Below are 16,217 nucleotides of genomic sequence, written 5' to 3' on the forward strand. Positions count from 1 at the left end.
GTTTTATTCATTTCACCACATGGGCCTGGACGTGCTATGTTACTGCTATGTTCATCATTATGTGGTAAACTGGAAGACAATGGTGCTGCCACAGTCGGTCTAATCAAACTATTTAATCAAGTGTATCACATCCTCCTCAGTGTGCTGTGCTTTGCTGTAGACTAAGCAATGATTTGGAGCAGAAGAGGAGCTCAGAAGAGTTGTGGGGATGAAAACATGAACTCAGACAGACGAGCTGCAAGTTGTGAATAGTTTATGATTCACCTGTAGCTGCAGCTGTTGGAAGAGTTGCAGTGGCGGAGATGATCTGCATTCACCACTTTCCTCTGCTTTGACTTTCATCTGTGTTTAAATAGAGGAGACACCTGCTTGACATCTGCTACAAGATGAAAAATGAGGCTGAGGGTAGACACCTGTTGCCAGTAGCTGTGTTTTTATTGCGTAATGAAGTGAACACATAAGAGCCATTTTAAGCGCACTGATGTCAGTCTCATGCCTGTAGGGGTCTGTTTTAGGTCATTTAGTCCTACATAATGTTGTCATTACCATTTGGCGTTGTTTTCAGCGCACCATGAAGGAAAGAAAGAGCTCCTAAGCGTTATTTCGCTCTAGCTCAGCCCTCTATAAGAACACACTTTCATTTAGTCAGTGAGTTTTCAGTATATGCTACATTTCCCCTGCTGTGCTGTGCTGTGCGCCTTGATACAAAACATATTTTTCAGAATAGCTATGTCAGATATTTATGCAGCTCTGAAGCCTCACTTATTTCCCTTGATTGGACTGCAGCTCAAATATCTGAAGGTTAGTTAAAACAGAAAATAAATAAGACCCTGGTAGAACGCTTTGAATAATGTCTTGAATAGTGACTGACAGAAAAGTCGGCCTGAGCTCTCGTATTTTAAAAGCCAGATTGTGTGATTTCTGAAAGAATAAATAACTCATTAAATTTTAGAAATGAAAAACAGTTTTCATGGACAATAGAACACATACTGGCTCGATTCAACTTGGTCTTTTATGATCGGTAACTTATGGCAACTAACTTTAGATAGATACAGCTGTGTAATGAACATTATTGATTCAGCTTACTAACTTTATGACCCTTCTGTACTCGTACTTCACTGCCAGTCTATGCTGGTAGATATATTCAGCAACCAGGTCTTTAAATGGTTGTATTTATATAACACTTTTATCCAAAGCACTTTACATGATACATCACATTCACACACACGGCAGAAGCTGCCATGCAAGGCACTAACCACGACCCACCAGGAGCAATTAGGGGTTCGGTGTCTTGCTCAGGGACACCTCGACACGAGCTCGACGGGCCGAGGATCGAACCGGCAACCTTCCAGTTACAAGACGGCCACTCTACCCACTGAGCCATGCCGCCCCTTTAACTCTTCTAATGACTGAAAGCACCGTCATCAGCACAGTTGTGATACAAATCCATGTTAAAATCTTATTAAAACCACAGGACGACTCAGAATGTGACTGTTGTTGCAAATAATAGGCTACTGAGACATTAAATGTGTTTGACTTGAGGTTTGCGCTGAATTGAAAACTATTAATGAAGTCAATTAGAATACGTGTTGAATGCTACAGCCACGTAAGCAGTGATGCATTCACTGACTGTCGTGTGTTCTGAAGTGCATTTGAACGGTGATGCGTTCACTTAGGAAACAGCGATCTAACAGCATTAGTTAATGACTAATATTATTAAATCCAACTTTAATGAAATTAGTTGAATTAAACATCATTATTTACATCTCCATGTGTTTTAGCATCCGCCTTAATTTCTTGTCACTTCCAGCGACAGTACCTGCTTTACTTAACTGATGGTTTATTTAGTATGACAGTTCAATTAAATTAAAATTTTCAGCTAAAAAAAGCTTACTTTCATTGTGTTTTTCAATTTCATCCTCTGCAAAACTTGTTTTCACCTGATGTTGCAGATTAAGCACACATTGTTGCAAAGACTTACCACTAATAATAATGAATGTTTAAATATGAAAAGCAGATAAAGCTTCTATATAAATCCTCATGAAGTTGGAATCACTAACACTGACAAACCCTTCTTGTGACATGACTCAGCCTGAAGTACTAATTTCCTTACAGCTACACGATCCCTCAGAAGCTTTGGGTCTGTGTCTCTAGTGGCTTATCAGTGAGTCCACATTGCATTTTAGAGAGTAGCCATTTTGGAAGGCCCTCGTCTACAGTCGGCAGCGTTGTGTAGCTCCTCTGAGAGAGCGTATTGCATTTGGCCGTCTGACAGCGTGGCCAAGCAAGTTTGGAAGGTTTGTGTTGGTGTTTATGCTAAAGCTCAGGGTGAAAATGAAACGGAAGAGCCTCATACACCAGGGACTGAGAGTGCATATTTAATTTGTTGTGTGCTTATCAGCCCGGCAGGGGGACACAAGAAGAAGAAGAAGAGGGAGGCAAGTAGGGAGGGAGGGAGGGAGGGAGGGGGAAGGAAAGAAGAGAGGATCGGGTGGTTTGGATGCAGCTTCATTCCCACGATGATGAAGCCATTCAAATGAACAGCAGCTGGCAGACACACACCATAAACAAGTTAGAGCTTCAAAAGGGGGAAACACGGATTATCATGTGACAATGAGTGCTTTTACTGTGTATGTTAGTGTGTGTGTGGTACTACCTTTGAGTGTCCATCCCTCACTAGCCTGTAAATCCCTACAGAGAGCCACATGGATCCCCTTGCACTGTAAATTCCTCTTCAGGCTCTGCAGCTGTCACCAAGTTTCCTCCAGAGTTAGTTCAGTGGGGAGTTGTTTCAGATTGCAGCATAATGAAGATCATTAGCCAAAGATTATTCCTACCGCTGCCTTAATTACAGTACTTATCTAATTGCTTATTAAGACCTAGATTTGGTGAATGCACAGAAACCAAATTAAATGGGTAAACACTTAATTGAACAAATCCATTAGTTCAAATAAAGAGTTTCATACGAGCAGAAATTGCATGGAATAGGGGACTGCATTATCATAATGGCAGATATGATTCTCTATTATCCGCATTTAAGCGCATTTGTCTTTTTTCCCATCCTCTCCTCTCCTTCTAATTTCTCCCCCATTTGTTTTGCTACCACTTTCAATTCAGGTTTTAATGTAATGAGTGTTATTGGTGTGACCCTAAAAGCAGTTTGTTTTCATAATAACAATTAAGTGAAAATTCTAAAAGATGGATGATGGCACAAGCAAATGTTTAAAATCTCAATAAATCAAGTTATTAACATGCATTAGCTGACTGCTGGAGCAACAGCGCCATAATGTTATCTCCCCCGTCCTCCCTGCTGTCATCTCGCCTCCCCCTTCTTTCCTTTGTTGCCTCCCATCTGTAGTTTTCTGGGGAAGTGCCAGAGAACAAGGTGAACGTAGTGGTGACCAACCTGACGGTGGTGGACAGAGATCAGCCCCACAGCCCCAACTGGAACGCCGTCTACCGCATCGTCAGCGGAGACCCGTCTGGACACTTCACTATCCGGACTAACCCCATCACCAACGAAGGCATGCTGACAGTGGTCAAGGTAAAAATGGAGCAGGTCCAGATAAATGTGCTGAATATCTCACCATTAGTTATTTCAAAATGACAGCATACAGTTGTCCTCCATTATTATTCAGTGCTGCATCTTGCATGTTTCCACCTGCTGTGAAGTGCCAGATGTTGATGACTGAGTACTTTGGTTCCACATTGTTTTCTCTGAATTATATGTCATTGCTCAAATTGGAACACAGTTAGAACTAATCATGCAATCAGCTACACTCCATTTTCCTCTCATCAATTTGTTCTCTTTTTCCTGTTTAACTCTTTTCCTCCTGGGTGTCTACCCCAGCCGGTGGATTTTGAGATGAATCGAGCCTTCATGCTGACCGTGGTGGTGTCCAACCAGGCCCACCTGGCCAGCGGCATCCAGTCCTCGCTGCAGTCCACGGCGGGTGTTACTATCTCCGTTCAGGACGTGAACGAGCCACCCGTCTTTCCCGTAAACCCCAAGACGATCCGCTTTGAGGAAGGTGTGCCGGCAGGGACCACTCTTACCGTGTTTGCTGCACAGGACCCCGATCACTTCGTCCACCAGAGTGTCAGGTACAGTTGTTCTAAGAGCAACAGCTCGTAACTTTTCCATGCAAATGTTCCATAAATACATCTTCAAACTCACAGCAGCAGATAATTTGGCTACTTTGAGGCAGCAAAAACAAGTTGTAAAGACAAACTGTGCATAGAGTATTATTATCAGTTGTTTAACATTCAACATTAGCAGATCCAGATGATATGGAGCAACATTCCTGTCCATATTTGTATCCACAATTCTAGTGTTTACTTGTGTTTTATAGTAGTTCAAGGGACAGCTGGAACTTATCTGAAGAGCAGAGACTAGTGGATATTCATATATAGTTAGTTATTTTGTAAACTTCGTTCATGCATCTTCCTCTGAATGCTGAGTGTCACCAGTGTTTAATCAGATCTGAGCACTTTCTCCACAGTTTATGCTTCTTCCGTGACATTCTCAACTGACCCCTCCACCGCCCACATCCCAGTTACCTCCCCGTTGCCAAGCGACTGGTGTGAGGAGGTTGTTCCGTAATGAGTCGGACACTGTCTGTCTGCCCTCCTTAGATCCCTATCTTCCTCCTCATTGATCCCTTCCTCCATCCTTCCTAACTGGGATGACACACAGCGGGCAGCGTGCCATCCGGGCATTGAGCCTGTGTGACAGAAACTCCCACATGCCCACTAAGGTCCAGCGGCACCGTTCCACTCCATCGCCAGCTCCAGCGAGAGAGATTGATTTTTCTTAATGTCAGTGAGATGGCCACGTCCACTGAGAAACACAGTGAAAATGCTACTGAATTGATAGCGCGGGTGTTCGTGGGGGGATGTACTCGTATGTGTACTGTACAGCAGAGTGAGCAATATCCACGTCTCAGATTTCTTCTCCGAAAAAGACGTGTCATGCAAACCAAGTGGGCCGAGCCCTTCTGCCCTTTGAGAGAAGTAACTCCTCTTTTACTCCCTTCTCTCTCATCCCTCCCCAACTCCCGCTCGCTCCCGCTGACCCTGTCACTTTCTTCCCCGTCAGTCTGTGTGTCTCTTATTGATGGGAGCTCAGAGCTGCTGTCTTCTCCAAAGCTGCTTGCCAGCAGCCGCTCAGCTCACGACAACCTCATCTCTGCTGCTGCTGTATTCCCTTTAGGCAACCTTGCTTGAACCCCTGCACAATACACACACATAAGACGCCGAAATGCACAAACGGAGACTCACAGACACACACCAGCGTGCACACAGGCACCCACAGAGCACGGCTGAAAGACCTGTGCATGAGCAGTGATGGGAGAGGAGCCAGCTTGTGTTTTTGAATTTCTTGCCTTTTTTTCTCTCTCTCTGGAGGAAAGCAAAGAGAAGATGATGTGAGGCCAAGCCTGTTTGCCAGTTGATTTTACTGTTTGATGTGATTTAAGTGGCAGCAAAACTGAGCTAATGCGTGTTTGTATATGTATGTGCGGGCGTGCGGGCGTGCGTGCGGGCGTGCGTCTGTCTGTGTGTGTCTTTGTATTTCTGGTTAGGACTGGATTATTAGCCCTGCAGAATGAGGACACATTTGTGATCTGAGGTCATATTGGTGGCTCCCAACTTAACAAGGTCTTATTTTAGAGTTTGGGTGAAGGATTAAAGGTGTACTCCAGGAATTTAGAGTTGCGCTTTTTTAAAGCTGGGAGACTCACCAGAGACAGATTAAAAAAGAATGTTGAAAAATTTAAGCAGCCGAGGCGAAGATATGCAGATTTTTAGTCTCTTGTGCAGATCACGCTCCAAATGCCCTGGATCCTAAAATTTCCATGCTGCCGCCCAGTGGTATCTTAAACTGGATCCTCAATGCCTCCTGCAAATTGCAAGCTCCTTGTTAGACTTTTTATGAACAAACTGTTCCATGACAGAAGTCTTAGTAGCAATATTTGGATTTTAGGAGGTGTAGAGCTGCATAAAATGTACTATCAACCTTAATCTTAGATATAGAGGATATGACGGTTTCCAGCTGGATTCTCTCGACACCTCAAACAGAACTAAGACGGACTTTTCTCATGAGCATGAATGATAAAACTATCTAAACTATATTTTTATCTTAATTAAAAAGGGCTCAGGGTCTCCCCAAACTGAGCATTAAGTTAAAAGCTAATGATGGGATTCGTGTTAGACAGGAAGTCCTCAGATGTATAGTGTGACATTTTGCTCTTCCAGCGTGAAATGAACACAGCAGGAGGTGACATCTTGTTGGCACAGGAAAGAGAGGAGAGTGCCAGGCGTGCCACGCAAACACCACAATCTAACCTGCAGGGCAACATCAGACCTTGACTAACACAGCATGACACATTCTTTCAGCAGGGCTTCTATTTATTTTCATCTGTTCCTTTTATTTCCCCAAAAAATAAACTGTGGAGATCCAGAATGATAATAGGTGTTCCTGTCTGTCTAATAGAGCTGTTTGCTCTGTGCACCTGTCCATGAGTATGTGGATTCAGTTTTCTGAATGCTAGTGAGCCCCTGGCTAACTGATCTCAGTTTCCAGCGCACTTTTTTCATTTAAGCTACCTTTCATCTTAATCATATTTTGCATACCATGTGTATACAGAAACATCTCTATTAGATGCTCCCTTTTTCTGGCTTTGTTTCTCACCCTGGCAACAGTCACCATCTACACACTTGTGAACTTGTCCTTGTCCACAATTAACCATTTCTCATTAGCACTTCCGTGGCTGGCCACTTTTAAAACTTGTCGTCGTTGTTAATAGGCTTTATGGACTTTAATAATCGCAGCTGTCACTTTAAATTTTGTGAATGTTTCGACGGTGATGAGAGCTGGTGTGGCGGCTGTGTGGGTACAAAGAGCACCGAAGTGGTTAAGAACGTTGCTTTGCACCTTTGCATATGGGTTCAGGTTTTCGTCGGTCCTCATGCTAATGAGCTGCTGCTATGATAAGCTCGATGAACATATGTTCCACTCTCCATGTCATTGTAATATTTCAAAGGTGCTTGGCTGGTATCGCTTATTATGGTACTGAACTTTCAACCTGATAATGGGTACTTTGGATCGACAAATAAAAGATTCACAGCTGCTGGATAGAATGTGTACGTGTGTGTTTGGATTTGGATGTGTTTTTCTCACCATCTTTCCTCCTGTATGTATGTGCAGGTACTCAAAGTTATCAGACCCAGCTAACTGGCTGAAGATCAACAGGACTAATGGTCAGATCACCACCATGGCCCTGCTCGACCGAGAGTCCATGTATGTGAAAAACAACGTGTACGAGGCCACATTCCTGGCATTCGACTCTGGTAAGTCTGGTAAGTCAGGATGACTGTGTACGTTGTGATGATCTGATAAACAGCAGGGACAGAAGAATGGAGGCAAGATTTAGCCACTTAGGGATGCAGCTAATCCTTTACTCTACTCCAGACTGACATATATGAACTCCTATTCCATGTGTTGAAGACATTCATGTTCCCCAGGGAATGTCTCCTGATGACTGAGGTGATCTGTTTTCCTCTAGTGCCATCATGAGGCTGATCTTTGTAGCTTTGACTGATGCGTTTCAAACAATAATAAACTAACTTCCATGAAATTTGGCCCACTTGAAGATGAATAGTTAGAACTTTTAGTGATCTTTGGTAAAAGTCAAGTTTTATTTACAATGCTAATATGTCCATATGGTGTTTTTTCATATGATCAAAGATGAGTTTTTACATTATAAACCAATAGAACAAATCCTGTCAACATGCAAGGTAGAACTTTCTTTATCATTATTTTTCTTTATAGTCAGTCTCTGCATCCAACATGTATGACTGAATTACAACATATCATATGTCACAACTTGCCATTGTATAGCATAGATGTGGTTTTGCAGTGTTTGGACGGAGTCGTAGGTGAGCTGGTGAGCTGCTCGAGCTGCAGCAACAGAGGAGGTGTGGGTGGAGAGAGGGGAAAGGACTTATGTAGAGTCAAGTGTTCTGGAGGAAACAATGATGCAGAGTTATGTTTTTATGCAGAAATTATTTTCATAAAAAAACTTTGAAATATCTCACTTTGATGCAATGAGTTGAATTTTTGTGAGTGAAATCAATCACCAGAGATGAACTTCTGCTCAAAGCACCTCTGTGCCTGCTTATATATTCACAGAGCAGGTATTATGTCTGTGGACTTAGTCTTGCTTGGTTGTTTTTAATTCATAAAGTAGCAAGCAGTGGTTACTATTTTTCATTATCATTCATCAAAGAATCAAAGTGCAGTGGTGCAGGCAGGAGATTAATGTACCAGTTCTATGCATTTCCCTGACATATTTCTCACTATTCAGCCAAGGATCATGCATTATTATTAGTAGTAGTAGTAGTATTAATATTAGTATTAGTATTATTATTAGGATTAAATTACCATACTTTATCATGTTGTATCTGTACCTCGGGAAGGTATTTTTCTTTGTATAGATGTGTAGACTGATTGTAGAGATTTACCAGTAGTTTGTATGCTCTGGAAAGCTGCCCTCAAAAAAAACGGTCAAGTCAACTTCCTTTACATCTCCAAAATTTGCCTCAGGTGGCTTTACAATGTGTACAGCAGTGATGCTCATCTTACGTCCCGCGGGCCTGATTTGGTTCCACAATAGGGTGCCGTCTGGCCCCACACTCCATTTTGTAATTCACAATGAAAATAGACTGACTCACACTGGGATTTTTGGTTTGTTTGTTTGTTTGTTTGTTTGTTTATATAGAAAATGTTCATTAATGTCCTTTGGCTGTTTCTCAGTTAATTTAAAAAATAATAATTTAAAAGAATGCTGAGTTATGGGCCTTTTGATCTTTATTCATTTTCCCTGACAAATATTGTGGTTTGTTTGGAAGCTGGCCCCTGGCCTCCTGTCGTTTTGCAAAAGTGGCCCCGGGCAAAGCAAGTTGAGTCTCCCTGCTGTGCAGCCTGCAGTGCCCTCTGTCCTCAGATTCTCCATTTGGCCAAGAAAATATTCTTGAAAAACCCTTAACAGAAGGGGCAAAAAATACATGGAAAGCAACAGTGTGTGCAGAATAAAATGTGGGAAACTGACACAGTCAATCAGGAAGACAGAACAGACTAAACATATATGATAAATATCTGCCCTATATGGTGTTTATTTCATCTCCGTAGTAAAGAAGCACAATAACACTATTATATCTGTGTGTCTCGCTACTCTCTTTATTTTAGAAAGGCCATTACCATTCTGCAAAGGTCCAAATAAGACAGGAGTGCTGGTATTATGAAAGTACTGAGAAAGAACTTCCATTTTATTTGTTACGAATATCCTTCAAATACCAAACCTGCACACAAACAAACCTGCACACAAACAAGCAAGAAATTTCATGAAAGGAAGCTGCAAATGTTAAATATGTCATATCCTTGCCAGACAACTTCTAGTGTTTGTGATTGGGCTGCTGTATTTAAAGATTGTCTTGAATACCGTATATAAAACCACGCTGGCCTTCACGGACATGCCTCCGACTGGAAGAAAAAAAGAATAACATTAAGTGAAGGTCCTGAGCATGAGCCTCAGCTGCTGCAACAATGCACGAAGATAAAGAACTGAAGCAGTACAAATAGAGATCCTTGCTCCATGTGTAAGTAGGAGGGACCCAGGTGTTTTTACTCCAGTGAGGAATGAGGGATTGGTTGCCCTGAAGCACACCAACTTAAGCTCAAAGTGTTGACTGCCTATTGATTCTCGAGCTCTGTGTCAACAAGGGGATATATTCCACTTTGATTGAAATTCTCTTTACTTATTCTACTCAAGCGAAGCGTAAGAAGCAACAAAGCACCCAGCCAATCATAACTGACAAGACGGTCGATGGGCCTTGGGGCCCGGGGCAACAGACCTTTACATAGTTGATGCACCAAGTTACTGTCTGATAGAAGAAAAAAAGTTCAAACACAACACTGATGAACTACTGGAGTAAACTCTTTGTATGCTGCACTGCATCAGTAATTTAGCTCAGCTCGCTGACACTCTGTGTGCAGGGAGTTGTCAACTGCTTATCAAGGCCACAATATATCAGTGTTTGTTCAGCAGAGCAGCGCATATACTTTCCTCATCTGTAGTCAAGATTGTGTTGCTATGATCGGAAGCAACATCACTGAAAACTGTTTGTGATTGTCAGTGTCCTTTTACTGTAGTACTCCAGAATATTAATACTTAAATGAAAGCGAAAGTTCTGTATTTTACACTAAAAGCACGGTATCATCTGCAAAATATAGAGTGAGCCCTCATAGAATGATGAATGTTTCCTGTATATTATGTAGTAGATAAATTGTTGCTGTTTGCTATCACTTGTGATTAAAATGGCTCAGTGGAAATTCAGTGTTATGAGTTTTAGGTAGATAGATAACTTTATTGTCTGTTCCAAGTTAAAACAGAAATTCATCACAGCTGTAAGACAAAGTTTAAAAACCACATTCAAGCATTTGATCTCAACTTTTAATGGAATCTTCTGCAAGAACAAAACTAGCTAATGATATTTTTGATTTGATTTGATTTAATTTATTAAATTTTCACACGCAAAGTTAAACAAACAATTCACATTTCTTACATTAAAAGTGTGAAGGAGGGTTGTCAAAAAACCCTCAAGGGGTTTGAAAGAAGACAACCTCCAAAAAAAAGAAAAAAAAAAGAAAAAAGAATCTGCATCACAGTTTATACCATATTATAACACTATTACAGTAAAGAAACCATGTCTAATGCTAATTATATAAATAATGTGATATTGAGTTGTTCAAATATACTCTTCTCATATAAAATGAACATATATTCGAAGTCAGAATGTTTTTGTGTCAAATCTGAATGTTCAAAGTCACTTAAATAGTCAATTATATGTTGTGCAAGTAAAGTATGTACACTGAGAAATTGCACTTTATGCTTTGCTTCAGAATGAATGAAAGAATAATGATTTTATCACAACCCCTGATTTTAATTGAATGTTTTTACTAATATTTCCATAAGGCCAATTAAAAAATAAACATCAGTTGCCGACTGTGCTGTTTCACTCTGGTGTCTGTTCTCCATTTAATCTTTTCCGTGTGTCTGTCAGTCATTGGAATCATATCCAAAACAAACACTTTGAAATGACTGTCATTTATGAGTGTTTTGCTCCTCAGGTCTGAACAATGCTCAGCGTGCACAGATTTCTGTCCCTGCATGAATGACTTAACATTCAGAACTCACCTTATCTTCCTCATTAAATGTGTTCACATGGATGGATTAGTAACCCCATTAGGATTCTTTTTTTTGTGTTTGTGCATGTACACATCAAATCTTCATTTCAGTAATCTGGGTATGTGTTATATCAGTTTTGAGAAACATGATAGTGCCAGTTGAAAGAGATTAATCCAGACAGGACATGTAAAATAACTGTTTAGTTTTCATATAGGACACCACCAGTCAGTAACAAGCTGTTTGAATTTTACATTGATTTCCAGTGTCTTTAAGTGTACACTATCGTTCAAAGGTTTGGGTCACTTAAATGTCCTTAGAATTTAAAGAAAGGTATTTTTTTCAGTGAAGATAACATTAAAATTATCAGAAATATAGTCCAGACGTTGTTAATGTGGTGAATGACTATTCTAGCTGGAAATGGCTGATTTTTAATGGAATATCTACACAGGGGTACAGAGGAACATTTCCAGCAACCATCACTTCTGTGTTCTAATGCTACAATGTGTTAGCTAATGGTGTTGAAAGGCTAATTGATGATTAGAAAACCCTTGTGCAATTATGTTAGCACAGGAATAAAAGTATGAGTTTTCATGGAAGAGACAATTCCAAAACTTTTGAACACTAGTGTATGTGTGGTGTGTTGTAATCAATTAAAACTTTTGATATATGTGCAGTTTTTTTGTTTGTTTTATTCTACAATTTTGAAAGTTGCACCAGCTTGAGACAGACCTGAAGCACAATTTCAGGATTACTTCAAGCTTTTGAAAGCCCACAGAGCACTTTAAAAAACAATGAGGCGTTTACTCCCAACACCATGCTTTGCAGCATCATCACCAATAGTGTCAGAAAAGCAATACTTCTTTGTCTGTGAAAGAGCAGTTCAGTTACGTTGTGTACTGTAATCAAAGCACATTAAGTTTTTGGGATTTTTTGAACGGCGCATAAAACATCAAAAATGTGTCTCCCAACCTGGTTCGGTTTTGTTCTGGTCTGGCAATCATAAGAAATCCTGAATAAGTAATGATGAGCTTGTGCTGCTGGATGTAGTTAAGGGTTTGCGTTTGACTCGTTTCCCAGCGGGCTTTGCAGAGTGCAGATAACAGCAATCTTTATGTGAGTGTTGTCCCCTCCAATATGAGTCTCACCTCAGCCTTTTTAAAAAGCAGGCAGTTCTAAACACAAGAACTAAAAAATTTATGTGTCCTTTCAATTCGCTCAGACTGTTTTCTGTGGGTGCTCCACTACAAATGTATACAGTATTGTCCCTCCACTTTCAGCCACTCAGTAAACAAGCTTTTTACTTTGCACTTGTTTGTTTGCCTGTGCATCTGATTTTCTCAGTTCCACACATAAAAAGAAAGATTGTTTTGCCGTCTAGCTTTCCCTAAACTCCACTTTTTTTTCTCTGTCTCCAATCATTTCATCTTTACCCCACTGTCTCGATACTGTACGTTGTTATCTCTCCGTCTTCTCCTTTGATCTCTTGGTCTCCTCTCTTTCCTCTCGCCTCCCCTCAGGCTCCCCTCAAGCCAGCGGGACTGGAACCCTCCAGATATACCTGATCGACGTGAACGACAACGCGCCGGTGCTGATTCCCCGCGAGGCTCAAGTGTGCGAGCGTGCACGCCCCAACTCCAAGATCAACATCACAGCTTCAGATGCCGATGCCGACCCCAACGTGGGGCCGTTTGTCTTCGAGCTGCCTTCTTTTCCCGCCAGCGTTCGTCGCAACTGGACCATTTCCAGACTGAGCGGTAACTAAATGCTATGCATTGTCTTTAATACAGTTGAGCCTTTTGATGTTAAATTTATCGAGTATGGAGGAGTGAAAGAGGACCATTCTATGTCCTCAGCTGCATTTTAGACCATGAACCTGATGAGGGATGAAACCCCCTCAGCAGAAAAGCTGGCAACTTTAAGCGGGGGACTGGAGATTGCTGTAAGCTGTGAGAGAAGTCCAAGTTTAACAAAATGTCTCACAAATCTCACAGTGAGGGACGTGGGTGCCATCCAGTGTTGATGTACGATCTATCGTTTGTGACAAATGAGATCCATTCATCTCTCTGTCCCCCGAGCAACCGATCTGTCACCTAATCCACCCAGATGGATGTGTCACAGCATTTGTCTTGAGGACAGATCGGATCACATACCTGGATTCTTCTCCCGCTGAGGCTCTTGTCTTAGGATGACTGAGTGATAGATACTGAAGGTTTACATATAAATATATATATCTTTAATGCCCCCTCGCATACACACACGTCAGAGTGATTGCTGCGGAGTTTGTTTGGTTGCAGCTTTGATTCGGTACGTCATTCACTTGTACCTACGCACATGATGACATGATATCCTGCAGTAAACAAAATGCAATTTCTCTGCAGTACACTGTCTAATCACATTTTCTTCTTCTTCTTCTTCTCCTCCTTCATGTCTTTTCCCCTCCTACTCACTCCACCTTGTCATCTTTCCCCGTTTCCTCCTGTCTAACTCCCTCTCTGTAGGTGATTATGCTCAGCTGAGGTTAAGGATTCCTTACCTGGAGGCAGGAGTGTACGAGATTCCCGTCATCGTGTCAGACTCGGGAAATCCTCCGCTGACCAATCGCTCCGTGATCAGGGTCAAAGTGTGTCCCTGTGATGACAACGGCGACTGTAGCGCCACAGGAGCCGTGGCTGCCGCCGGCCTCGGCACCGGGGCCATCATCGCTATACTCATCTGCATCATCATACTACTCAGTGAGTACGGCAGTGTAGAAGGAACATCCTAAACTCTGTCGGATCATTGTATCAGTATGAAAAACAGTTTCATCAGAGTATCTTAAAGGTGACAATAGTTTATATATATATTGAAAAAAAAACTTTTTTTTTGCTTGATTTTGTGGCAGGCATGGTTCTGCTGTTTGTGGTGTGGATGAAGCGCAGGGAGAAGGAGCGGCAGGCGAAGCCCCTTCTGATCGACCCTGAGGACGACGTCAGAGACAACATCCTCAAGTATGATGAGGAGGGAGGAGGAGAGGAGGACCAGGTATCGTAAATGTATATATTATAAGCAGTGTATATATTATAAGCAGAAGTCATAAATATGTAGCAGCATCTTTGAGAAATGACAAATTTTGACCTTTTTGTTCGGAGATCTTCCACAAAAAGTCAGGAATCTGTAACAAAATAGACATTTGCAAAACCAACACATATACCAAAAAGCCACAAGGAAACTAAGCATACAATAATATTGATCAACAGTTGTAATTAACTGTAATTAATGATTGCTTTAACTGATCGTTTTCTATGAAATGTGCTTGCAATTATCCCACAGGTACCGATTGCTTCTTCTGTTTGATCATGAAACCGAAACACCAAAGTATTCTATTAAAATCAGAATAGAAGGAAAAGCATCTAACCATCAAATTTGATGTGCATAAACTGTTTATAAAAGATGAACTATGCAACCATGACATCCATCATCTCCAGTGTTTGTGAACTACCGATTTGCAGCTTTGTGTTTAGAATCTGACCGTTGTCGTCTTGCTCTTTTGAAACCTGAGTGAGTGGTAGGTCTGTCTGGAAACCCAAGGACACAACATACTCCATTATATTATACCCTGTGTAATCATCTGTTTTACTTTTAATGTGACCATTAGTCACCAAAAGAACATCCCTCTGTGTTAAAGGAGACTTGAAACAATTGATACCATAAAGTCAATGGGAAAAGGATCATCCAGGCAACAAAGCACATACAATTAGTGTCATTGTCTCATTGACTTCTATACAATCTGACTTTTTGCAACTAGAGGAGTCACCCCCTGCTGGCCATCAGAAAGAATGCAGGTTTAAGACACTTCCACACTCAGATTTTAGGCTATGTGCATCTTTTATATGCAGTCTATGGCTAGAACCGCAAATATCTCGTTTTTATTGGTTGAAAAATGACAAAACTTTTCATAATAATTGCGCATTAAGTAATTGTTGACTGAAGGTTTCAGCAGCACAATAAATAAGTGAGATGTGCTCTTAGCATTTTGACTTGTAGCTGGAAAAGCAAACATATAATTTATACCATTACCAAATAACTCATTTCCATTAAGAATCCCAGTGAATCATTTGATCAAGATTGGCTGCATCCACCTTTGTTTCAACGTGTAAACTGAGGAACAGAGGTTTCAGTGAAGAGGTCACAGCAGTCAGTGTTGTTTTTCTGGCATAACTGACCATTTATTAAAACTACTAAAATTCTGAAATGGAGAAAAAAAAGAGACGAATAGTTGCACACGTGCTGGGAGATGGAGAAATGGGAAGAAACAGAATTAAAATCCTGAACTGTAAAATCAACGCTACAATACACAATAAAAACAATAAAATAGGTAAGGACTCTAGTACCTAATACTGCAGTCAGTGCTCAGCCGGAAAATAAGCAGAGCACTGTTACAGTTTGGCTGTGAGGTAACATAATTTGCAATGCTAAATTAATACATTGTGTACCTCTGCACCGGCTTAAAGTCATCCATCTCTTTTCAGCTTTTCTGCCTATAATAAAAGTTATGGCAGACACAATATATCAGTGGTTTTATAAAGATGGCGCCTCAGGGTACTTGCAACCCCTACAGTACCTAAGCAATAAAACAATAAAGTGAGAATAAAACATGATTAGTGACAAAAAAAACCCAACAACAACTGATTTGGCTACTAGAGAAACAAATAGTACAAAGAAGTACAAACAGACTGTGCCATGTAGAGAGAGACCACAAAGCGCTGTGGTCTCCTCACCTGCTGGCCAAATGCAAACTTGAATCCACCTGACTGGCTATTGAACTCTGCATGGTTCCCAGTGTTTTTGTGCCACAAACCTGTGCTTTTCCTGCTTTAGCATGTCCAATTCTGCAATTACAGACAAGCAATAAGTATGAAATGAACAAACCATGACTGAAACAAAACCTTACAAATGATCACAAAGCAAGTTTGACATCACAGTAGGCTTTTC

At 41.1% G+C, this 16,217-nt stretch overlaps 1 protein-coding gene across 1 annotated transcript in view; it reads left to right on the forward strand.

The window, feature by feature from the left end:
* cdh4 (cadherin 4, type 1, R-cadherin (retinal)) overlaps window positions 1-16,217 on the forward strand; it is a 234,573-nt gene that overhangs the window by 210,703 nt on the left and 7,653 nt on the right. Inside the window, exons 10-15 of the mRNA XM_051948214.1 lie at window positions 3,359-3,544; window positions 3,851-4,104; window positions 7,208-7,350; window positions 12,764-13,000; window positions 13,745-13,978; window positions 14,128-14,267. Coding sequence (XP_051804174.1) covers window positions 3,359-3,544; window positions 3,851-4,104; window positions 7,208-7,350; window positions 12,764-13,000; window positions 13,745-13,978; window positions 14,128-14,267 — 1,194 coding nt within the window. The remainder of the gene's footprint in view (window positions 1-3,358; window positions 3,545-3,850; window positions 4,105-7,207; window positions 7,351-12,763; window positions 13,001-13,744; window positions 13,979-14,127; window positions 14,268-16,217) is intronic.

This window comes from Acanthochromis polyacanthus, chromosome 5 (assembly GCF_021347895.1).
Source record: "Acanthochromis polyacanthus isolate Apoly-LR-REF ecotype Palm Island chromosome 5, KAUST_Apoly_ChrSc, whole genome shotgun sequence".
In the NCBI taxonomy this organism is placed as follows: domain Eukaryota; kingdom Metazoa; phylum Chordata; class Actinopteri; family Pomacentridae; genus Acanthochromis; species Acanthochromis polyacanthus.